The 25,153-nt window shown below is 44.3% G+C and overlaps 1 protein-coding gene across 5 annotated transcripts in view; it reads right to left on the minus strand.

Annotated features, from left to right (window-relative positions):
- RAPGEF1 (Rap guanine nucleotide exchange factor 1) overlaps positions 1-25,153 on the minus strand; it is an 84,748-nt gene that overhangs the window by 29,161 nt on the left and 30,434 nt on the right. For all 5 annotated transcript variants that reach the window (XM_066562809.1, XM_066562807.1, XM_066562810.1 and 2 more), the window contains exons 2-10: positions 23,963-24,102; positions 19,500-19,678; positions 16,669-16,825; positions 12,157-12,245; positions 11,618-11,770; positions 10,143-10,266; positions 8,740-8,923; positions 7,678-8,193; positions 1,189-1,391 (exon numbers count right to left, since the gene is read on the minus strand). In XM_066562809.1, the coding sequence (XP_066418906.1) occupies positions 1,189-1,391; positions 7,678-8,193; positions 8,740-8,923; positions 10,143-10,266; positions 11,618-11,770; positions 12,157-12,245; positions 16,669-16,825; positions 19,500-19,678; positions 23,963-24,102 (1,745 nt within the window). The remainder of the gene's footprint in view (positions 1-1,188; positions 1,392-7,677; positions 8,194-8,739; positions 8,924-10,142; positions 10,267-11,617; positions 11,771-12,156; positions 12,246-16,668; positions 16,826-19,499; positions 19,679-23,962; positions 24,103-25,153) is intronic.

A 25,153-nucleotide genomic window follows, 5' to 3' on the forward strand; every position in this document is an offset into this window, starting at 1 on the left:
CAAATGGGATGCCAGCATTTAAAGTCTTGTCCCCACAAACTAATAATAATAATAATAATAATAATAATAATAATAATAATAATAATAATAATAATAATAATAATAATAATAATAATAATATTCAGCTCAGCTTAGCCAAAAATGTCACTTTATCTTTTTAGGACTCTACTTGCATCACAGGAATGTAGATATGCAAATCCCAAAATTAGAGTCAAAAAGTAACACTCTGGGACAGTCAAACTTTAGCACATACAACATGAAGAAATATTGCAAGAGTCACCCTCACAGTGGTAAGTTCATGGCTCTGTTCCCACATTTCCTCCCATTTTGTTAATGCCATGGCCAATTTAAGTGAGCTACATCAGAACAAAATAATTTAATTTTTTTTTAAACAGAAGAAATAAGATCATTAATATAATCAAAATACCTTAAGTTGGAGTTGGGAAAAAAAGAAAGAGAAAAGAAATGAAAGGAAAACCCTTAAAAGGAAATGGGACAAAATCCCACCCTCCACTGAGGTCGGAAACAAAACTGCTGCTGCCATCAGTGAGATCAGGATTTCATCCCCCACGTGGAAAATGGCCCTTTCTGTGCTGTTAAACCCAGCACCCACACACCTGTGGATGTGGATGTGGAAACAGCCTGGGGGGCCAGCAGAGCTCTGAGAAACAGGTAAAATTCTGACTCACACAAGGGGACTAAGGTGAAGGAAACACGCAGAGTGAAGAGGTGGCTGTACCAAAGGTCTGTGCAAATAACAGAACAGCAGTTATTCTGTTCAGTTATTATTGGTGGCATCTCTGACAACAGTTTCAAAACAGCAGTGGGAACAACAGTGCAGCAATCTCTTGAGAATAGTGCTGCTCAGTGTGTCAAAATCTTCCAAGCAGTTGTTGTTACACAAGCCTGGCACAGATTCAGCCCTGCCATGTGCAAGACAAATGGTTCATTTTTAGGGCATTTTAGGACTTTCAAAGCTTATAGGGAACGGTCTGAACGTGGGGTTGGAAAGCAGCAAAACTTCACAGAATGCAAAATGCCTAAAACCACGTTCACAAGCTGCCAAGGAGCACGATGTGGTAACAGCAGTGAGACATCCTCCCACCACCTCTGCCTGCCAGAACCAGGAGCAGGGAGAGCTGAGCTGAGCCTGGCGGCCCTGCCAGGTGTCCCTGGGGTGTCACTCACCAGCTGCCTCTGCTTGGGTGGGAGAGCAGGAGGAGGTGCCAGATCTTGAGGGGGGTCTGAGCTGGTAAAGGAGTCATTGATCCCATAGACTTCCCTGAGGTACTTGTTCTTCTTCTGGTAGATGTGCTCGTTCTGAGGGGTCTGGTAGAACATGGAGGGCTGTGGCTCTGAGTAGTCTTCCACAAACTGCATGTAGGCCATCACTGCAAGGCAAAGAGAGGTGGCACTCACTGTCCTGCTCTGCAAACCCCAGCTGAGGGTCAGCAGGCAGATGTTTGTCCTTGCTGCCATGCACCTTGCAAATCCAGATCTCCATCCTGCCAGCCAGCACACAGCAAACACCATCCCAGACCACAAACACAGCTCTGGAACCAGTGAGGTCTCCAAACAGCCACTTGAGAAGTCTCTTTCACTGAGGCTTAGCCCAAATCCTCACGTAATTCATGGCAATTCTGAGAATATTCCTCAACAGCTAATGCCCAAAGTCACCAAAAACCCAGAATAGTGTCAATCTGCTTTTTAGGAGTGTAACAATGCAATCCTGACAATAAATCTGTAATAATTCTTGTGCCTACAGTAAGTCTCATGTCTGCAGTCAGTAAGATTTCTAGAACCAGCAGGCATACAGTGTTTCTCCATTCTAGCAAGCTGATAAAACTGTTATCAGAGAACACCTACCTGTGAGCCTGGCTGTGCCTCTCCCCCAGCTCTTTAAATGCCACTGCCAATCCTGGCACAAAATACTTACAAAACACTTCTAAAAGTGCCACTGACCACGTGTTCCTACCTCCTCAGCCCAAATCCAACACCCTTTGCTCCCATCCCTTTTTAAAGCAACTTACCATCTCCAGTTTTCAAATTCAACTGATTCACAAGCTTTTGTGAGATGTGGCTCAATAGAAATGTTAAACAGGATCAAACCTTGCCTAGAGGACCTTTCCATCTGTAAAATATTCCTTCCAAAATCTATTAAAAAAACCCACACAGGTGAGCCTGGGCAGCTCTGACAGGATTAGTTACTGCTGCAATATTTCAGTGTTGGAGGGGGAGGATGACATCCAGTGCCATAGAAAGACTACTACAAGCTCACCCCCATTATTAAGGATTAGAAGTGTACTGAATAATAGAAAACAAAGAAAAAAACCCCTTTCTGTACACCTGAGAGCAGGAGAAACAGATGTGTTTCAGTGTCATGGGAAGGACTAACCCAGGCCTTCTTGTAAACATGCTGTCACGCACAAGGCACTGTGAGCATCCCTCCCTTCCTCCTGATAAACAAGCAGTTGTTGTTTTTTGTAAATCTGGTCATTTGGTGGCAATTTTTCATCTTCTGCTGGCATTTCAGTTGTACAGCTGAAAGGAGTGGATGACTTCAGTGAAAGCTATAAATACAGCGAGCACAATGCAGGATTTGCACATCATGAAGTTGGTTCCCACACTGGCTGCAAGGCAAAGTCCTCTGTTCACCTGCCAAGGCAGACCCCTGGGCCAGCCTTCAAACAGGATACAGCCCTGCAAATGTGTCAGCAGGAAGGAGTTGCTTTGCACCTGCCTTGGGCCCCTTTTTTTCAGATTTCCTCTAATATTTTAAAGTCCATTTAGAAAGGGAGCTAACACATCTGCTCTTCCCCAAAAGAATTATAACCATCTTCCAAAAAATAGAATAAAGAAAAAAAAGAAATAATGAAAAAAAAAAAAACAGGTTGGAGCAATGGGAGCACAGGAAATGGAGCTGATGGACTCCAATCCTGACCAGTAGCTCCAGCTGTCCCCACCCTGTGACCCCACAGTCCTGCCAGTGCACAACCTGGTCATGTCCTGCAGTACAGCCTGTCCTGCACAGCTCTGCCAGGGCTGCTGCAATTCTGACCTCCAGCTCTCCCTGCCACCTGACCCTTGCTCCTCTTCCTCCCTCAGACTCCCTGCTCCTTCCCAACACCACCTCACAGTGAATAGAAGCATGTTCTGGAATTACTGTCTCATTTGGAATCATGGTGGTGGTGCCAGAAATACAGAATTGCTAAAATAGTCTTTTCAAGTATCAGTGATTCAGTTGGCTAAGGTGCTCCTGTGCCCTGGAAAATGCCCTGGTATCACAAAACAACTTCAGGAGACAAGATCTAAAGAAGGCTGATGAAAGATATTTCTCTAGCAGCAAAACTGAACTGAGGATCAGGAACCCTTGCAGAAATGCAGAGGACAGGAGCTCGAGGGAAAGACCACATTTTGAGAGCTCATCAAGTGAGCAGGACAAAAGCCAAGAAGGCAGGCCTGGCAGTGCTGGCACAATGCAGCAGCCACTGCTGAATCCAGACCAACCCTTGGTGCTGAGTCACCTACAGAATCAGGGCTTCAGTGAACACCCAGAACTGCAGACACCACTGGGGATCAGAGCTGTGAGATCCTGGAACAGCCCCAAACTCTGCAATGACACCACAGCTCAGAAGTGTTGGTGAAAAGGGCATCACATCAGACATTTGTGCAAAATTAAATCACTGCAGCTCAGGGCAGTGAGCCTGAATGCTCAATCTGCCTTAACTCAATCTGCAAGGGAATAATGAAGAGCTCTTTTATCTCAGCTCTTTATGGGGCTAATGCATCCCATTGTCACGGCAGCTCCCCTGCCTGGCTTGTTACAACTGGTCCTGGGCAGGTGAGCATGTCTCTGCCTCTACTTTGTCATCTTTGTTTTTAGGCAAAGTGAAAAGCAGTTGGGATGGTGAAATACAAACCTGGCACTGCAGAGTGCAAATCAAAACAGGCATTAAAATCCTGCCAATCTTGAACAGGAGAGTAAGAGAGCAAGAGCACTCCCATGGCTCCTGATTGCAAAGGGCCCTCTCTCCCCCTCTCCACTGTGGTTTTTAACAAGGCAGAAATTTAAAAGCAGATGGGAAATTACATCAGCAGCTCAGCTCAGGCTGCACGCCCTGCAGCAACTGTGCAGAGGGAGGGATGGGGGCTGCAACTCCCCAGTGAGCAGCTGGGGTGGAGTGACAGTCTCAAGGCAGCACCCCAGGAGAAAAGGAGGCGTGAGAGAGAAACCTCTCCCACCACATGCCCAGTTTATGTCAGTTCTTAACCCAGACAGAAAATATGTGAAATTTAAAAAAACCATGAAATCTCAGACTGAGGCTAGAACACCTTCCCAACAATCTGCTTGCAGTGCCTTGACTGTCATTTCTGAAGGAGCTAAAGCTGCTCAGGGATTTCCAGCACGCACCAGCTCTGCCCATACGGCAGAAGTCACAGGTGCTGCTCTCCCAGGGCCAGCTCTCCTGGAAGCAACACTCATCTGCAGGAGAGGACCAGTGGTTGCTGGAGTCCAAAGGGGTTATTAGGAGAGGATCAGCACTAAGGCACACCTGCAATAGGGTGAGGTACACCTGCAATAAGGTGAGGCACACCAGCATCCCCCTGGAGGGCTCCCTGACAGCCCAGCCCGACCCTGCGCCCTGCACAGGCACAACAGATTTGTGTGCATGGGCAAGAGCCAAAATAATGGACATTCTTAAGCTATAGCACACAGCAGAAGTCAAGGTCAATGAGGCAGTGGTTGCTGTCACCTCTGGGAGGAGAGCTGCTCCTCACAGAGCTGGCATTATCCGCTGGCTAAGCCCAGCCTGCCCTCAGCGTGGCTCCTGCAGTTAAATACCAGCTGCTCACTGGGCACCAGGCTGTGTTTTGTTCCCACTGACAGGGAGGGAAACATGAATAAATGCCTCACCAGTAGTTTCCAAGCTGTTTGGGGAAAGGATCTTGTTATTTCTGACTCTGGGCTCTTAATGGCAGAAGCTGTTCTGGGTCTGTGTCTCGTTCAGCAGGAGCACAGTGCTGGTGCTCAAGCAGAAGTCTGGAGTAATTTGCCCTTAGCACAGTAACATGTGCTCTTACAGCACAGTAAAATAACCATAACTCATGCCAGACTAAAAGCCCTATCATTCCTCTGTGTAAATTATACAGAAGTCAACTCTTGGAGGTCCCTCTGAGCACAGCTCACAGCAATGCACAAGGTTAACTCAAGCAGACCTTCTGTGTATTACCAATAAAGACCATCAGTGTCTCTGCTGCAACACTTACTGCCAGCTACCAAAAGATGACCCACAACAAAGGCACTACAACCAAGTCCTATCTGTGGTTTTTTTGTTTTTTTTTTTTTTTTAACAAATCCATGCATCTTCTCCAGCTCCCAGGAGCTGGCTGAGGTTCTGGAAGCAGCCCTGTGTGATTACACAAGAGTATCTACATGCATCAGCCTCTGGGCAAAAAATATCCTGGGTGTCACCACAGAGCCTGAGTAATGTTTGACTGGCCTTTTAAATGCTGAAAAAGTAAAACTTAGCAACCACAAATCCATGGTGTGATAATACTGTGGAATAAAAACAACCTTAAACAAGTTCTCAGTGTCACACAAATGCAACTAAAAAATTTGCAGTGGTTGGGTATCAGCCCCAGGACTACCTACAAGTTTTGCAGCAAGGATGCTTTATCAAATCATCAGAGTTGACAACACATTAGGTAACAGCTCCTACCTCTCCTAACAATGCAATCTGATCAATACTCACAAAATTTCTGATAGTGCCAGATTACAATTAACTCTAATCCAACATCAAAGAAAATTCACACAAGGTCTTGGTACTGAGGTTAAAGTTGTGCTCAAGCAATAATGCAGATTGCTTTTAAACTTGTTGTCAACCCTTTGGCATCTTGTGTGATATCAGAAAACAAAGATATGGGGCTTAATGACACAAGCAAACAGCTCAGATCTCTCTTGCAAATGTCAAATTTCCTCTTACCCAAGATTCACCCAGGAATCTCCCCTCCACTGCAGCTGCCTACGTGCACAGAGGTGCATTTCCCTGCATCCCTTCCAGCCTGAGTGGGGTAACAGCCATCCCTCATTAGTAACAGCAGACCCACAAGGATCTGACCCTGCACTGACGTGCTCTGTATCACAGCCCCTGGCAGCTCACACTTCAGGAGAGGATTTTCAACAGCACAAGCTGCAACACCTTTGTCTGTGCCCATTTGCTTCCTCTCTCTTGTCCACAACCAACCATCTCAGCCTGTTTTTTAGCTGATCTTAGTGTCTTTAGCTGCTTGATTACCAGGGAGGAACAAAAGAGATTTCCTGCATATGGGGACACTTGGATGACCCTCACTTTCAGGTGGGTCAAGCCTTGTGCTCTCAGTAAAATCCCTCAGGGTTACTCATGTGGACTGGTCACTCAGGGATAATGGAAATGCTTTTAGACAAGGCATATTTTTAAAGAAGTGACTGGCAGAGTGCACTGCATAGGAATGGAGAGAATAACCCTGACACCACATCCCCCTCTTACTCCCACCTTATCCATAGAATTGCAGCCTCTTAGACTGCTTTGGGTTGGAAGGGACCTTAAAGAATCCAGTTTCAACCCCCCTGCCATGCACAAGGACACCTTCCACTAGGCCAGGCTGCTCAGAGTGCCATCCAGCCTGTCCTGGAACACCTCCAGGGACAGGGAGTCCACAACCTCTCTGGACAAAAATTATTCTCAGTGAGAAGTCTATAAACTGCAGAAAGGAGCCAGAAGGCCAACTCAGTTCTTTGAAACCAGCTCTTCTCTTGGGCTGCCAGCCATGCAATGTGATGCTCTTCCTCCAGATCTTGTATACATTACCTCCTCATGCAACACACGGCTGCAAAGCCAGCCAGTGACCAGTAAAGCAATATCTGCTGGACCTCACTGTGCAGGCCACAGCCTTCCCTGGCAGAGCACTGTGGCTGCCTGTTTGGCAAGAGGTTTCACATTTTTCAGCCATGAACATTAAGGAAATCAGAAGAAGGTCTGAGCTTGAGATGTGGTCAGTCCTGGTGTGCCAGGAGTCTGGCTGGGGACAGGAGCCTTTGCTTTTCGAGGCTGCTCGTTTTAATGATGTGGGAAATTCTCAGGCATCCAAAGGAAATGAGATCCTGTAGCAAAACAGCAGTGCTGGAGTCTAGTTAATAGTGTTGTCTTGCACAGCTATGTGGGTGCCTGTGCTCCTATTGCCAAGTAACTGCTCTGGCAAGGCTGGGTTTTGGACAGAAAATCAGTCCTTTCTCTGAGCTCCTGGAGAGGACCCAACTCTCCCCTGCAGTGGGAAAACAAAACTGGGGAAGGGGGGAGGAAACTGACTTAAAAAAGGAGAATAGAGCAGAAAGATCTGCAAGACAGAGTGCCTGAAAGACTCACATTCAGGTGAACAGAGAAGTAACATGGTCTCACCACAGTAATGAAGATGCTGTGTGATTCCAGATCCCTTGGGCCTGGATCAATCCTGGCCCTAGGAATCACCCCCTGCCCACCACAGCACTGACACTTCCCCTCCATGTCTTTGACACTGACCAACTGCTTTTGACACTCAAGACTCAAATAAGAGCATCACCATGATTACCACTACTTAGTGATGATCAGAAGCACAACAACTACAAGGTAAAAAATAAACCCCAAACAGAAACTTGCTTACTGTGTTTGCTTTTCTTCTCTGGCAGAGGTGGCGGCTTTTCTGGGTCACTGTTGGAATCTGGAGCAGCAAAATCAGCAATGAATTCCACTGGTGCTGAAGAGTTTCCTTGCTGGAAAGGCAGAACAGCAGCAAAGGGCGTGAAGGGCATTGAGGGGACAAGGACGGCGCTCTGCAGGTCATCCTCAGAGATGTTGTCATACTGGGATGGGTGCCTCTCATAGGACACCCTGCAGCCTGAGCTCTCTGAAGTCTGGGAGGCTGCACTCCTCCTCTTCTTCTCTGGTAAAGCTGGGGGAGTCTCTGTTGGCTGTGCTGCTCCTGAGAGGCTGCAGAGCTCCAGTGGAGGAGAGGTGCCCTGCGGGAGCTGGAAAGTGTGTCCATGGAAAGGGGAGCCAGACTCGCCCAAGGACTCTGGCAAGGGGCTGAGGACACTGGGCCCCTGAGGAGGTATCTGATCAGTGTTGGAGAGGTCCTGCTGCAGGAATTCATAGTCTGGATCATAGTGATCTGATTGATCTGGGTAAACAGAGGATGATGTATTAGTTTCTCTTTTACTGTTTAGACCTTCTCAGTTCTGTCCCTCCCATTCTATCAGTTAATTAATCAGTTCATTTTAATCAGAGTGGAACTTCCTTGCAGCTGGGACCATCTCTTTACACCTTCTATAACATCCAGACTTCATACAACTCATAATTAATTCTTTACACTAGCAAACAAATAACAAAAATTCAACAGGCAGACATCTGCAGACTTAATTTTTGCCATATTTATATTTTCTTTCCTAGCATGTAGAAACCACACTGCTTTAGTCTAGCAGGACTGTAATTTCTGCAGACAGGGCTGAAATGAAGAAAACATTCCACTTGAGAGCTGAATTGAGTTTGAGAACCATCACCTACAGCAAGGGAAACACATTCCCCTGGGCTTTTTCCTCTCTGAAATAGCTCTGCACTGAACTGCCTGCAGCAACTCCAAGACAGCAGCTGTAGTGCAGTGCATTTGGTCCATCAGCTCCTGCAGCTGAGCTCCCAGGGCAGGGCAGGCCCCAGCAGCCCCTCTTACCCAGGGTTTCACAGCTGGTGTTGCGGGAGCACTGCCCGCTGTCGCGGTCCAGCGAGGAGAGCTGCTCGTCAGACTTGCTCAGTTTGCCAATGCTGCTGCACGGAGACAGACGAGGAGACTCCCCCCCGTAGGAGTGGCTTCCACCTGACAACCTCCTCTGGGCATAGCAGTCAACGTCAAAATCCTTCAGGACAGAAATTAAAAAATTAAAAACATCACATCATCATCACTCTCGGCAGCTTGCTAGTGAGGAAGATGCAGCTTGAGGAGCAAAGACCTCCCAGTGCTGCTGGCTCTCTCTAAGCTCAGGGAGAACACAGAAACCCTCTGATACACTAAACAGCCCATGCCAGGGAGCTCTGGGTGCTCTTGATTTCAAGCAGGGGTTGCTGTGGCCCACACTGGACAGATGCTGAGATGACCAAGTTCTTCACAGCTACCTGTGTCTGATGACTGTCCCAACACTGACACAAGGGAATGACACTGCAAGATCTCTCATGACACACCTGGGCCTTTAGCAAATACTTGGTTACCTCACACAAAGAGAAAATAAACTACAATGAGATACAACTTTCTGTGCCTATGGCTATGGTCCCATTTCAGAAATCACCTCAAGCTTATTAACCTGTGAGTGAACCCCTCACTATTCCCACTCCATCAGAACATTTAGTGTGACTGTAGTAACAACTGAAGAGTGGCCACAGCTTTATCTGAGTCAGCCAAATGACTGTAGAGGCTCCCTAAGCCAGAGCTGAGGCTTTAGAGATGAGGACAAGATTTGATTTTTGTGCAATTTGATATGATTCAGGTCCTCACTGCTGAGCTAGTAAGTTCCTGAATGGGTAAAGCAAACCCAGCCATTTACAACCTCATAAACCCCAGACAAGCACAAGAAATGGAATGTGATTAACACACACACAACTTTCCTATTTTTCTACCAGAAAATGTACAAATTTCCCCAAAGCACCAGCAGCGGTCAGAGCAGTAGCTCAAACTACTGCTTGAGTTAAAAGATGCTTTAAATTGTGACTGGATGAAGACAGACTTCTGATCTCACTGAGAGTAAACCCTGGTGAGATGTCAGGGAGCTCAGCCAGCTGCTGTCCCCTGATCTATTGGACATGGAACACTCAGCCACTCCCATCCTCACACTCTGCCACCCCTCAAGGCAACAAAGTTTGTAGCAATTTGTTAATTATACACAACAACACTGTAAAAAAAAATAAAAAAAAAATTAAGCTGCCAACATTATTTATGACACTGCTGTTCCTGCCACTGCCACTCCCACTGCAGGCTGCCTGGGACGAGCAGGGACCTGCAGCTCTCAGCATCTCCCTGAGCTTTTCCTCCAGCTCACTCACAGCACTTTTCCCTTGGCTCTCACAAAGGGGTTATGCCATTACCTGTCTGTTGATCCCAACAGGTAAACTGGACCCACTGGTAGCTCTGCTCATGGGGGCCACCACAGCCACTCTGGTTGGGGAAGGCGCCGACTGACGTTTTTTAGGGGGCAATGCTGGTGGAGGGCTGCAAGACACAACAGGAATTGATGTTTCCATCACTCTTCCAGAAAAAAAACGATTTTCAGAGGCTTCACAAGGTATTTTCCAGAAAGCTTTTGTCAGCCAGGAGCTATTCAGCAAAATGTATCCACTAAAAATATCGATTTAAGAATACTCTCACAGGTAAGGTAACTCTCCTGTTAAGTCATTTATTTTTTAAGGTTGGTATTTCTCAAACAGAAACAAATGCCGCTGTAAACAGTATTTTTAATGGAGCTAATTAGCATGGTAATTATTTTTTAATAAAAGCAGTGAAAATCCAAATTAAATGTTTTGGTTGACCCAAATATTGTTTCCATTCACAGAAGTCCCTCCCCCTCCTCAAACCTTCCAGATCTGAAAAATGCTCAAAGTTTCACAGATTTAAAGGACAGGAAAATTCTCTTTTTTGGTCTTTGCTTTCTTGGTGAACTTCAGGGAACAAAAGGGTCAGAGTTGCTTTCACTGTGCACTGTGAGGGCCCCCTGTTTTGGCATGAATCTGTGTCAGACCCACACATTTACAGTAATTTGTGAGAGTTTAACCCTTTGACTTTTAGCTTTTGCTTCTAATGACACATAATTCTGGTAGTCATCAAGCCTGAGAAGTTCCCAAGAGCACACGTAGTCTGTTCTTGGAACATACCACGAAATTTTTATATAACCTTTGAGAATTCATAAAATACACAGAAATGTGATTCTTTTTGTCAGCCACAGCCACGTGTGCAAATTACCACAACACGTATTTTTCACACCAGCCATCAGCACCAGTACTAGAGAAGAAAAACAACACACACACACACAAACCTGCAAATTGGGGGTTTTCTCTTCCTCCTCAAAATAGAACATAGAAACTCTTATGTGGTTACTCTTAGAACAGAGTAGGAACAACAAAGCACAAGGGTTTTTTCACACACTCTTGGCTTTCACTCTTAAGCTGATAGGCAAAGCTGAAGAACCTGGCTGTGCAGGACAGATTGGTAACTGCCCCCCGAGGTTAAAGGAACATTTCCCATGGGATACAGCAGCCCAAGACACTTGCACAGTGTGGAAATCACACTGTTTTATGAGGTTATATGGATTTATGTGATGCCTCTCATGTGTGGGTATCAGGGCATGGAATTATCCTCACAAAAAAAGAAGGAAAAGACACAAAGAAATAATAAGAGAGAACACAAAGCAGAGTGCAGGAATAAGGAAAAATTGCTCTGGAGGACTGAAAATTCAAGAGCAACACTAACCCTCCTCTCTTGTTGCACATTTTGCAAGATTGTTTAAAAACCAACAGGCTGCTAAGAGGCACTGGTGCTCTTTGGTCAGCTGGCTGGGCAGTGTTACCTGTTCTCTGCCACACGAATGCTGGGCAGAGGGGGTTTAGGAGGTGCAACTTCTTCATCCATGGAGTCAGTCAGCAGCTCGTTGGATTGAGTCATGTTTGTTGTTTTGTTGAGGATCTCCATTTCTCGGTCTGTAAGGGGAAGTTCTGATGGGCTGCAACATGCAAAACACAGATTGTAGATCATAAACCACAGCTGGAACACAGCCCTGACAGATTCCAACCTATTTTAAATCATGTGCTATTCAGACAGACAGCCAGAGCGGAAGGCAGAATTTGCATCTGCAGGTGGAATTCCATGTATAATCAGAGCTGAGAGTGCATGTGACACAAAGGTTGTTCCACCTTGCCAGATTTTGGTGTCTGTCCTATCACAGCATATTGTCTTTTAGTGATCTTACTGAAATGGATGGGGGGGACTACATAAAGAACACTACACCACCCTCTGTGCAGAACAGCTGAATGATTTAACTCAACTGTCAGCAGTCAGAAATGATCCCTTCTACATCAGTGCTGCCCACAGAAGAAATCAGTGACCCACCTGTCAGATTTACATGCTGGTAAACTGGGTTTAACTGGGCTTGTGGGAGAGGGATGCTCCTGCTTTTCAATCGTGAGTCTGACCAGCTCCTGATGGAGGGAGAGAAGAAAAAGAGAATAATCAGAATGAATAATCATTCATTGCTGAATGCTGCACTGAAACATCCCAGAACACAGAGGGAAGCTACTGCAGTAAACTCTTGGTTATGGTTTAATGATGGTGTGGACACAGAGAGAGCTGAGCTGGGTGTAAGTCTGGTACAGAGCCACACAAATGATGCAGAACAGCTGCTAAGGAGCAGCCTGCACCCAGAGGAAGTTTTGGCAGTATTTGAGTGAAGTTCATTACCCTGACTGTATGGGGATTCTGCACAAACCCACATGTGTGTCTTTTTGCTATGTTTCCTCTTTCCTCTGTCTCACTGTTCCAGTCCACACAACACCCTAGATAACGGTAAATTGGCTTTACATACACATCTAAGTACCAAACAGTCTTACCCAGTGGAGTACTTCATCTAGCCAAAACCAACATTAAATAATTGCTTTATATTTTATAAATAAGAATGTATTTGTTTCAAAAAGCAAGTTTTCTGTAAAATGCCCCACCAAAAATTAAACAGAGATCACCTTCATTAAAAGGCCTGCTTGCCCTGGAGCCACCTTTTAACACATTAGCAATAGAAGACCTAATCATTCAAGAAGCTACTGCAGTGTATCTGTTATAGGCAGATAAGGCTCTGGATAAAGAGATAAGGGCATGATAATCCTGAACTCTAAGTCTGCCAGCAGTCAAAGCAACAATCATTCACGCCAGAAAGACAGAGAGAACATTTCATGGATGTCTGAGGCTGACAAATAGATCTCCTGCTCACTGACACAAACACATGCCCCTCTTACAGGCAGCCTGGAAAACTGGCACTGCTTCCTGCCTCTATTGGCTCCCCAGCATATTACACAAAGGAAACTGAAAGGGATCAATTTTAATTTTATTTATTTTAAAGCAGCCTGAAGTACAGTGTCATCATTCCAGTATCATATTTATGTCCTTGTCTGTGGAGCTTGGAAACAACTGGCATTGCCATCATCCCTCTGAGGAAGGAAAATACTCCAGTTCTGGCCCTTTTACATCAGGCTCTACTGAAAGCTGCAATTCCATGGGTTAACACACACACAACAAGAAGAGTAAGGAGCAAACACCATCCAAGCCCACCACATCTGACTTTGGTCTCCATGCTCTACTTACACTCCTGGGGTGAGCTGGTGCTCCAACACAGTACACTGTGTTACCCAAAAACTCAGCTCTCCAGAACATCCCACACAGGGGGGAGGAAGAGGGAGCACAAACAGATGTCCATGGGGACTAAAACTATGAAGATGTGGGACAGAGAGCCCTGGTGGGAACAGTGTGTTCTGAGAAGTGTCCTGATGAGTAACATCACTTGACTCTTTTGGCTGCATTTGGCATCATGGAGCTGAGTGATGACTCAATGGATTGCCACCTTTCTGCCCTCTGGACAAAATTCCACTGCTGCAAATGTTTTTGGAGATCCTCATGCACTTTAACAGACTCAGGGTTGGACCCTGTGGGCCTGTGGGGTAGTGGCCAGCGAGGACTGCAAACACCCAGGAGCACAATAAGGGAAATAAAATGTATGGGCATTCAAACCAAAAGCCAAAATACCCCTTAAACATCCCTCTGAGAAGGCTATGGAAGGGAAAGTGTAACGTCTCATTTTCCTTCACCTGAAACCAAAGCCAGGCCAACACTGCAGACTGTGGTGGTGGCTGTGCTGCAGCAGCACTGAGGAGCCCCACTCAGGGCTGAAGTGCTCAGTTTTCCTATTTTGCCAATCATAATGGACACAAAGTTGTCTACCACATGGAAATGTAGGTTAAAATGGGAGAAGACCAATCCAATTTGGCTCAAAAGTATCTTCAGAATTATTCAAACCATTGGGACTGGGGGGGGGGGGGAAACCTAAACCACCTTCCAGTGGAGGCACCAAGGCCTGACTGCAATTACCTGAGAGGATCACTTTCCCTTCCAACTTGGACAAATATCACCAGACCCTGAATGTCTCCCCTCTCTGCTATCTCCAAATGAGAACTAGCATTTGGAAATCAAGCCAAAATCTTTAGCATACACACAGAGGTAATGTGCACACAACGGAGCCAGATGCACATTATGCTATTCCTTATCAGCAAGGAAAGAGATTCCTGCAGCAGTAATTAGAGATAATTAAAGCCTCTCTACAAACTATGCTACTTCAGCAAGCTGAAAATTCCACAATGAGATGGAGTTTTGAGAAGTTATGTAATCAAACCAAGGATTTTTTTTCCCTGCCTAGCAAAGCCCTAAAACATGAGATCAAAATATCAAGTAACAGAGGTGAACAAGAGTCTCCTTTATGTTTAATTCTGAAAATAAAGAAGTAAGCATTGAAATGTGGAAGTGGATCTTGTGTGATCTGCCAGAAAAACAAAACAGGCTCTGCTGTGGAGAGAAGTGTCCATCTTCTCAGTTCTGCTTCCATCAAATGTGGCTAGGCCTTTCTAAAATAAACTTTGTTCCTTGCTGTGCAGGAGGTGAAAGCATGCTGCTTCCAAATGCTGACCTCTTGATGGGCAAATACTCTCCCATCTCCCCAGACAGCCACACATCTGCTCTAAGGCTGACCAGACATGAGCCAGCTCCAACTGGAAGGCCAAAATAACTCAGTCTAAAAACAAAGCAGAGACTGATTTAGCCATGGTGCTGAGCAGGGCTGCAGAGCCCAGGCTCAGCACTGCAAGGACACGTCCATGCTGCTCCCAGTCTGGGCTGCCTCATGAACAGACCCAAGACCTTCCCCAGTCCCAGAGCCTCTCCCAGTGTGCAGAGGACATAGTTCTGGCTGAAAGGCAACAGGTACCAAGGGTTTAAATACTGCTTGAAGTCAAAGAACAACTCCCAGGTTGTGTGTCCAAGTCTCCTGCAATGAGACCACACAGCTCTGATCCAGATCTGGGGATAACACATCTCTAACCTGGGATTGTGCAGATTCAGTCAGTGGTAACTCACCATTTGCTGGGGAATTACAGCACAGATCTTCACATTCTCCAAACTGCTGATGAATTCCAGACTAACAGCAGCTGAGATTTTAGATTTAAACTCTTTTCCTCTCTCCTGCTGTGCAAATTTAAGACCAGCTTTACTTCTAAAATGTGTAGCTTAAAGTTAAAGAGCATATTGTGCAAAATAATCCTAGAAAATCCATCTTCTTTAGGTGCTAGAAATTATTTGTTTCAAAGATATTTATTTAAAAGGCTCATAAAGTAATAGCAGATTTTAGTATCTGTGTTTGAGTGACATTAAAGAGATATCCAGATGATGCAGACACCAAACCAAGAGGCCTGAAAATGTGAGAGTCAAAGCCTGGGAGATTCACTTCATTTTTACATCTGGCTCCATTTAATAAAACTGAGCCTGAGTACAGTGAAAGGTACCAGTTCCTGATACGTAACTCCAGGTGAAGCACCTGCTGCAGCTCTTAAAACACTATCCCAATTTTTCTTGTGTAGTTGATTTAAACGTTCCCCTTTAAAGATTTAACTTCCTCTACAGTTTCCAAAATAAGATTCCCAGGAGATAAGACAGTCTATCCACTGGTGCCCTAAGCCCAGATCAACCAAACTTTATCAACAGTGCTAGGAGAGGTGAGTGATCAGCCCAGGGACACAGAAATAATGGGTACAAGAACCTTCCCAGGCAGGAGGAAAGCCCACAGCTTTTCCAGGATGGAACAGGGAGGGAATGCTACACACAGGTCTGACAATGGATACAAAGGTTTCTGTTAAACGTTTCCATTAGCAATGTAAAACTCATCTCCAGAAAACTGAGTTTAGCTCATCACCTGTTCCACACCCTAATCCAGCTGCTTAGAGTGGTGATGTATCACTGACAAATCCCTTGAAATTTCTCTTAAAAGATGGAGTTGGAGTCTTTCATTCTCTGTGGGCATTGACAAGGGAGCATTTTCATTTTATTTTGCTGAGACAGAAAATGTGCAAACCACGTCTTGTAATCTGCAGGGGAGACTGGGAATGACTTGGTGAAAATTTAATGCAATACTGAAGAAAGATCCATTGCTTCTTCCAATTCATCCAAATGCCAGGGTGAGCATGCCAGAAGTTCACATTCAGAGCCAAACTGTGCTAGTCTTTAGCCAGCACTCCAAAGAGGAACATTTAACTTATGGAACAGTTGATTTAAGGGGTAGTTTACTGAAGGAAGAAATAGGACCTTCATATTTTACCTGCACTTAAAAACCTAGAAGAGATTAACTAGAAGAAGTCTAGTTTAAACTGGAAGAGGTCTAGTTTAAACTGGAAGAGGTCTAGTTTAAACTGGAAGAGGTCTAGTTTAAACTGGAAGAGGTCTAGTTTACACTGGAAGAGGTCTAGTTTACACAGATCTCTTGTAAAATACATTATTATATGCTCTTTATTATAAATTTTACAGTGTCCCATGTACCTTGACTCCATCCAGAACAGCTTTTATGACATCCTTCACTGTTGTGACCATCTCCTTGTCCTCTGAATTCACCCCCTCCAGCATCACCTGATCAGACCAGCGGATGAGGTTGGCCAGGCTCTGGTACACTCGGCTGTAGCAGGATGAGATGGCAGAACTGCACAGCAGGAGAGGGAGCAGTTGAGGAAAAAAAAAAAAAAAAAGAACAAAAAGAAATTTTGGAGAAGTTATCAAATGTTAGGAGAGTGAGTTTCACACCGTGCATTTCAGTGCTTTGCTCTCTGACACTCAGAGTTTGTGTTGAGTGGGTGACAAAGCTCAGGCTGCTCCTCCAGTGCAGCTGCTCTCCTGTTCTCTAGCACCAAATGAAGACAGGGTGAAGGTACAAACCACCAACAGCTCATTCCCAAGTATCAGAAGGAATTATCTAGGACGCAGGTTAACACAGCAATGCAAAAAAAAATTCTTTCCATCTTAATTTACAGCTCCATCCTATGCCTTAATGTTAAAGATAAGTATTCAAGCCCTACATTTAAGTTTAAGCTATGTTATTTCAGTATTATCCTTCTTCCTTATTAGCTCTCCCCAAAAACCACCTTGGACCACTGAGAGCTGACTCTATTCATTCCTTTACAAATCACTGCCTCACTGTTTATAATGCCTGAAAACATGTAATTAAAATTACTTTAGAGAAACTGAACTGAATGAATTTCAGGTTTGAAAGAGGAAGGGTGTTGCTTTGTTTTGTTTTTAATGGGAAACAGAATTGAAGCTATTGTTCTGAAGGGGAAGAAAAAAAAAAGAGTTTTGGAAGGATGACAACTTTAAATAAAAGTTAACTGTAACAACAGTGCTCCCAGGCATTTTCCTGGCCATTCTGAAAACACTGACTTCATTACTAAACAAGGTGTGTTAACAGCACTGCTGATGGCAATGCTTCAGCAATTCTTCCTCACGTTAAATCAATTTCAAACTGCATCAAAACCATAAACAGATAAGAGAAGGTGTAATCTTGCAATCATTACTGATACAAGTTGTTCCAAATCTTCCCATTTCTCTCTGGTATCCATTCTGCCTTGGCTTAACTCCAGTAACTTCATTATCTGTGAGGAAAGAATCAAGCCCACGAGCACCAATGAGTTTATTTAGGTGAATGAGGTTTGCAGGGCTGGGGGAAGAACTACTGTCAAGTTTCAACCAGGGAATACAAACAATGGCAAGAACTTGATTGTTTGGTTGTTGTTTGGGTTTTTTTTTTTAAGGTTTGTTGCTTGCCATTTGTTCTCATTTCAAATGAAATTTTCTTGGTAGGAGATATTTCCTAAACAGGGCCCTCCCCCATCTCTTTCTAAGGCTTTGATTTCTTTGCCATTAATCTTCAGTCTGCTTCCTTCTAAGGAGGCAGTAATTGAAAGCCCATTTTGTGCAAGATTTAATTACTTTTTTCCTTGATGCAAATGCTTCCCCTAAAGCAAAAAGAAGTCCAGCAATAATTGTAGGGCTTTCTTTGTCACTGACACAAGTCTTGCTCACTTTTCTTGCCATCAGAGTCACCTCTTTGTGTCCTGCCACAGGTAGGGAGAGAAGGACATGGCTTTTTGAGAAAACCAGATCCCCTTTTGGGTTTTTTGGGAGGCTAAGCAAGGCAGGGCATGGACATGGGATCTGTGCTTTAATGCACAGTGTTTCCAGAAAGAGAAACTTATCACTGTGTAGAGGACATTCCCATTTTAACAGATTTGCTCACTGTGGTTCAACAGATCCAACCTCAACTGGATCTTACCTGTCCCAGCCACAGGTGTGACACTCACCCATTTCCTCCTTCCTTTTGCCAGAAGCAGCCCTGGCCTCAGCACTGGGGCCAAACACAACTGAGCATCTCTGTTTGCAAAGTATTTGGCACCCAGTGCTACCCCAGCTACATTATAAACCTTCCCTGTGCCAGCACTGAAATAAGCATCTTGAAAGAAAAAAAAAATTGGAGCTATTTAATGGGAAAACAAACAGGAACAGCACAAAAACTGGCAGGATTTCAGGAACGAAACACCTGCATTTCTCTGCTTGGTTCTTTTCTCTGTGTTAACTTTGCTCTTTCAGTATTATTCAACAATGTTTGTTTGTTTTCTGTAAATCAATTGCTCCAGCATCCATGGGATGAACACCAACAATATCTCTGTGGCTTGGCAACACCACAAATTCTTATAAACCATGCTGAGCTTGGCTTTGGCAAATTTCTACTTCTTTCCTGGCTTCAAACCCACTGCCTAACTGGTAAAAACGTAATACACATAATCTGTTAAAACATAAAACAATAATCTGTTGAGTGAGGCAGGAATGAACTTGGACTGGTTAATCTGCTGAAGTACATCTATTTACTTCTGTATCTGATCCAGCAAAATCCAGAAAAAGCAGTTAAGAGTGCAGGCTCAGACTTCTGTAATATCAGGGTGGATAAATTGAGCACAAAAAAGGATTACTCTGAAGATAAACTCTTTTTTCCGGTGAAGCTATTGGATTTGTTAGCTTTTAGGATACCACCACAGACTGCAGAAACAGGAATAGCATCTGAAGAGAATCTCCCTCTAGAAAACAATGGATTTCCAAGTTTATGCTAAGAACCATCCCTTCCTCCACTCTGAAAGCAGCCTGATTTGCTTTATCTTTCCATGGCATGAGCTTCTTCACAGCAGGGAATCTGCTTTTAAATGATGTCTGAAAATAATTAGTAAAAACAGGAGTCACTTCACCAGCTTCTCCTGCCATGAGGCTCCTCAGATGAAGCAGGAACCTGTTGGTGTGTCATGGCCCCAAAACCCAAGGAGGAAACTCACCTTTGCTGGATTCGTGGGTCAGTTTGCACCAAAGGCAGGATGGCTTCCAGCACTTTACTGGCTGAGCCTGGCAGCATCTCCAACACTTTGTTATCAATTGCCATTTTGTCCACAATAGTCTTAAAGTAGCGCAGTGCACTGACCACCTCCTTCTCCTTTTCCTCTAGCCATGATACATTCTGAAGAGGAGGGAAGAAAAGGAGAGATTTGTTAAAATTTCAGTATTTTTAAGGGCAGGGTTCCTTTAACAAACCCAAAGTTTGGTGACACTGAGGTGTGTTTCAGGAGGAGTGGAAAAACCTCCCTTTACCACAAACACTTTTAAATTGAATTACTACTCTTTCAAAGGAATAGTCAGTGCAAGATTACACCCCCACTTTAACCTTCAGAATTACCTGCATTCCAAACTGAAGGCTAATCTTGATCAGCTTTAGGCTAAGATTAGCACCACTGATGACATCAAGGACATTGCTTTGAAACCCACACCCTAAACTGGGACAGAATGGTTTGGGTTGGAAGGGACCTTAAAGCCCATCTCCACCCCCTGCCATGGGCAGGAAGACCTTTCACTATCCCAGGCTGTCCAAGCCCCATCCAACCTGGCCTGGGACACTTCCAGGGATGGGACAGCCAAAGTTGCTCTGGGCACCCTGTGCCAGGGCCTCACCACCCTCATTGGGAAGAATTTCTTTTAATATCTAACCTAAACCTGCCCTCTGTCAATTGAAAGGCAACACCCCTTGTCCAATTACTACATGTCCTTGTAAAACACATGAAAACACCCAAATAAACTCCACTCTGATGAGCCTCCAACCTAAATCATTTTGTGATGCTGCTGGAAGAAGAGAACTCACACAATTTCCATGAGGACCAACTGTAAAAGCTAAGTTTTGGCATTGGTGAATGAATGTTGCAGAAGGGAACAATTCATTAGAATAAAGCTGAGTTGTGGTCACTAATTTCTGTGCCACCACAAACACAAGAGGAGGAAATTCAGAAGTGATACATGATACTTCAATGGCATTCTGGATTGGGATAGTTTTTAAAAGTTTACAACAGTATGCCTGGAGGACTTTTAATGCCACAAGTAGTTTCTGAGTGAGATTTAAATTAACTACTGAACACTGCTAGCAAAGGAGCAGAGAGCTTAGCAGAGTCAGATTTCATCCATTATCTCCTCAGTAAATTCAGCTTCAGGAATTAATGACCTATGGGCACTGTGTGCTCCCCATATTCTTGTCAGCTGTTAAACTGCTGCTTTCCTGCAAAATCAGGCCAGCAGCCCAAAAGGTTTTAGGAAGAACAATTTATAGGCAGCACTGGTTAGTAATTTGGGGCCAGTTGTATAAAAGGGTTAGAATCCCAAGTTCCATTTAGCTCCAACTTCAGAAGTCTAAGTCCCACTCCAAGAACTGCAAACCACCCTGTCATTTTCCATCTCGTCTGGGCAGTGCCCAAAATCTGCTGCTGCTTCCCCTTTGGACAATGCTTCCTGCCAGGAACCTCAAGTTCTGATCTACAGCCCACAGTGCCCTGAACTCCCTTGCTGAGGAGCATCCTGGCAGCTCACTGGGATCAAAAATGACATTTCCCATTTTGCAGGGATGTGCCCTCACCGCTGCAGAGTTTATTCCGGGATACAGAATCTTAAAAACATTTAGGTTGGAAATGACCTCCACGACCACTGAGTCCAACCATTCATCTATGGAGAGCCTCAGCCTCTTCCAAGGTTTTGCACTTCATATGAAATGATCACACATTTTAGGGATCAGAGGGTCTGTAAATTCCCTGGGTAAGTACAACCATGGTCCAGCAGTCAAAGCTCTCAAACAGAAGTGAAAAAATGCAGACTGCAGTTCCTGCTCCCATGGCTGTTTATGGGATTCATTCAACAACTGTTTCCTGTAGAAAGGCTTGTGACTTAATAGCTTAAACACTCTCCTGGTGCACAGAAGGGATGGGCCTGACAGAGTTCAGGGCTGAGAATGACAACTGGAAACACAAATCCTTCCGCTGAGCACACCAAGGGATGTGAATCCAGCCACCAGGCACTGCTGCCTGGGACACAGCCCTTTTTTTGGTGGCTTTTTTGTTTTTTTGTTTGGTTTTTTTGTGGTGGTATTTTTTGGTGGTTTTTTTTGTTTTGTTTTGTAGTTTTTTTGTTGTTTTTTTTGTGTTTTTTTTCCCCTGCTAATCCTTTGGTTGACATTCCCAGGAGCACTTTGTAATGAATCCTCTTCCAAGGTCCAAAGTATCATACATGGAAGTGTACAGAACCACGGAATGGTTTGGGTTGGAAGGGATCTTAAATCTCATCTCATTCCAGCCCCTGCCACAGCTTCCACCAGACCAGACTGCCCCAAGCCTGTCCAACCTGCCCAGGAACACTCCCAGGGATGGGGCAGCCACCCATTTCTCTTTTGGGCATTAAATGGGAAAAAGTTACAACTCAGGCAAAAAAGCATCTCCTCTCCACTCCCTGCCTGACACATATAGATATTTTTGGATGATTTCTGAAATTTTCCCTTAATAATCAAGTTGCAAATGCATCATGTATGAGACACAGCTGACCCAGAAAGGGTCACAGTGAGCTGTACAGAATACACCCAATTACAAAAGCTGGAATCATCCTTTTTTTCCTTACATTTTGGCAGTGTAAAACCTATCATAAGTCTGTATATAGCACTGAAGGACACTCCTGTTCCTACAACAGGACAAGAATCACAAAGTTCAGGGGACAAAAGGAGGTTCTGAAAAGAACACCCCCAATGCTGCCCCCATCCAGATATAAAAGGGAACAGGAGATGATGATGTTTGCATGAGCTGAGCAGATCCTTCAGCTTACACATCGTGATTTTACATTAATTTTTAGTATTGCTATTTCTGCTCTACAGTGATTATCTACTTCAAGAGCACAAAAATAGCATCTTAAGTACTTAAGAGGGAGAAAAGGATGATATTTGGTTTATCAAGTGAGCCTTCCGACAGAAGATCTCCCATTTGTCAACTGATGTCTATGTTCCAGTGAGAAAACCTGGCAACAATCCAGGCACATCCTCTTCCCCACTCCCTCCACTAAAGCTAATGAGCTGACTACATCCAACTAATTGATTAGTTGGGCAGTAGCTATTAAAATAGGTAAGGAATGAGCCAAAAATCAACAATATTTCGCAGTATAAAAATGAATGCAGATTAAATAATCATGTACAGTAATAAAAAATATTTCAAGTGTTTTGTTTTCCAACTAAAAAATCCCAATCTGTACATAAAAAATTATCTTAAATGTCCAGCATGGCTTATTAGTAAATCCTCTTGCATTGTTTTTAGGGGAAAAATAGAAAAGCAAAAACTTCATCTATTATTAACATGCATTTGCTATAGACCACATTTTGAAAAGGGCTAAAGGGCTCTTCATTTTCTAATGTATTTAATGTGGTCACACATCAATTTAAAGGAAGGCCTCTAAATTAGCTCAAGATACCATCCTGAAACATCATTGGAATTAAAAGCCTTCAAGGAGCACTCTCAGGGTTGTTTTGGGGTTTTTTAGTTTTATTTTTAAATAGCACTCAGCAATGCAAGGTGTATGGCTCCCCAGAAAGCATTTCCACAGGCTTCTGGGGAAAAATCCCTCATCATCTTTCATCTGATGGGGCAGAATAGGGTGAGGAAGGCTGCAGAGACTTCTCTGGGTGTTAAGCAAGTCACACAACCTAACAAAACTTTATCTTGCTGGCTGCTCTCAGTAACTCTACACCAACTCCCAGCAGAGATAATCTGAAAAATTCTGCGTGTCTGGCACTGAACACTGGATGAGACTTTTAACAGCTGAGAATGATGTTTAATTATCCTAAACAACCTCAACTGTTCTTAACTTCTGGCTTCGATTTGTACTTGAAAACTGACTGCACAGAGAAAGTCTCCAGCTGCATAATCAGGTCACAACAGGAGAGGAGATAACACAGATCAGTTTGTGACCTCATTCCTTAGAGGACCTGGGGTACATTTGGTCTGAGGAACACTGTGCTGGATCAGCAGCTGCTCCAACACTTCTGTGGGACTCTCCCTGCTGGTGTCACCAGAGATTGAGCACATCTTTGGAGCAGCTTCAAGGATGTGCTTGGGTCTGGGGTTTTTCAGAGAATCCCACCCCAAACCCAGGCAGCTCTTTGGAAGCATAAACCACAGGGTGTGTATGTGGGGAGGATGTGTCAGCCCATACACCACGTTCCATAATGAGATATTTAGATGCTTGTGGAAGGAGGTCTCATCATGTTCTGCAAAGGGAAGCACATGTCTTGATTTAATAATACACAGTGCTGTTTACAGGTAACCATAAAATGACCCTGAGGATCCCTGAGCTGCAGAATTATGCAGAGGACAAATTCACACACCAGATTATGATAAAATGAGTACCAGAAAGCAAGAACCCATCAGGATAACAGAACATGGCCTTTGCTTACTTTGTTCACTGACTTCTCTGGTGTTTTCACTGTCAGGTCAGCTTGCTTTCCTTTCTTTGAGGGTGTTCTCTTTATTTTTGGTGAATGAAACTTGCCCTTCAACTTCATGGTGAACGAGGAGAGATGGGAACGCTCAGAATCTAGAAAGACACAGAAAAGCATTTCTGGATTAGGGCAAATATGATTAAACCAGGGATGTGTTACAGCATTATCTGGAAGACACTTGCACCATGTAAATTTATTGAGTGGAACACAACAAAGAAAATTAACAAACTGCTGCTCTATATTATGTTTCAAACCACAACACCACCATAATTTGCTGCTTTCCTCAACCACAATATCACCATCATTTCCTGCTTTCCCTTGGAGGCAGGGACAGTGGGACTGCCACTGCTCTGTGCCTCGGAGGGAAGAGGGAAAACACCTCTCTTCAAAGCACTTATCTCCAGAAGGTCCTGGAGTACTTTACAAAGGAGGCAATCATCGTGCCTCTTTGGCAGATGAGCAGTGAGTCCAGGGGGTGAAGGGACTGTTCACAGCCCCTGGCAGAGCAGAGCCCTTGGCTGTGGGTCAGTGCAGGCACTGGGACCTGGCTGCTTCAGGCATGGAGAACTCAATCCCAGGCCATGCCCTTCCCAGGATGCTGATCTCTACCCACTCTGCAGCATCAATTTTGAATGGGGCCGGGGGATAATCTGAACAAAATTGCCAGCCCTTGTCATCTGCAATGGATTTCACTTCCAGTGTACCAGAAAAAACAGAGGAACCCCTTTGATACCTAATACTGGGGCATCCTTCAAGGAACTGAACTGCAGAAGTGCTCAGTCCTTTTAGAAATTCTATTTTCATTGTTTTTTGAATACCTAAAAGAAGCCTCAAAGGTTTGCAATCATGCCATATGCAGACTTACCGTTGAAATACATTTTTATCTGTTTAACTATGAAGCTAAATAAAACTAAGCTAAAAACTAAAAACGAATCTGCCTTGTAGAGTGCAATTTAGAAAGTATTTTGAGCAAAGAGCACTTTAATAAACGAAGGTCTGAGTTACTCTCCAGTGACCCAAAAAATTCAGCAGAAGTTACCCAAGTGGTCTCTAACTATATTATGAAGAAAAGTACACACTTTTGCTGTATGTTTGATTTTTCTTTTAGATTATTTTGAGCATTAAGTGCACTGGCTGCAAGGAGTC

This window comes from Molothrus aeneus, chromosome 19 (assembly GCF_037042795.1).
Source record: "Molothrus aeneus isolate 106 chromosome 19, BPBGC_Maene_1.0, whole genome shotgun sequence".
Taxonomy (NCBI): Eukaryota; Metazoa; Chordata; class Aves; order Passeriformes; family Icteridae; genus Molothrus; species Molothrus aeneus.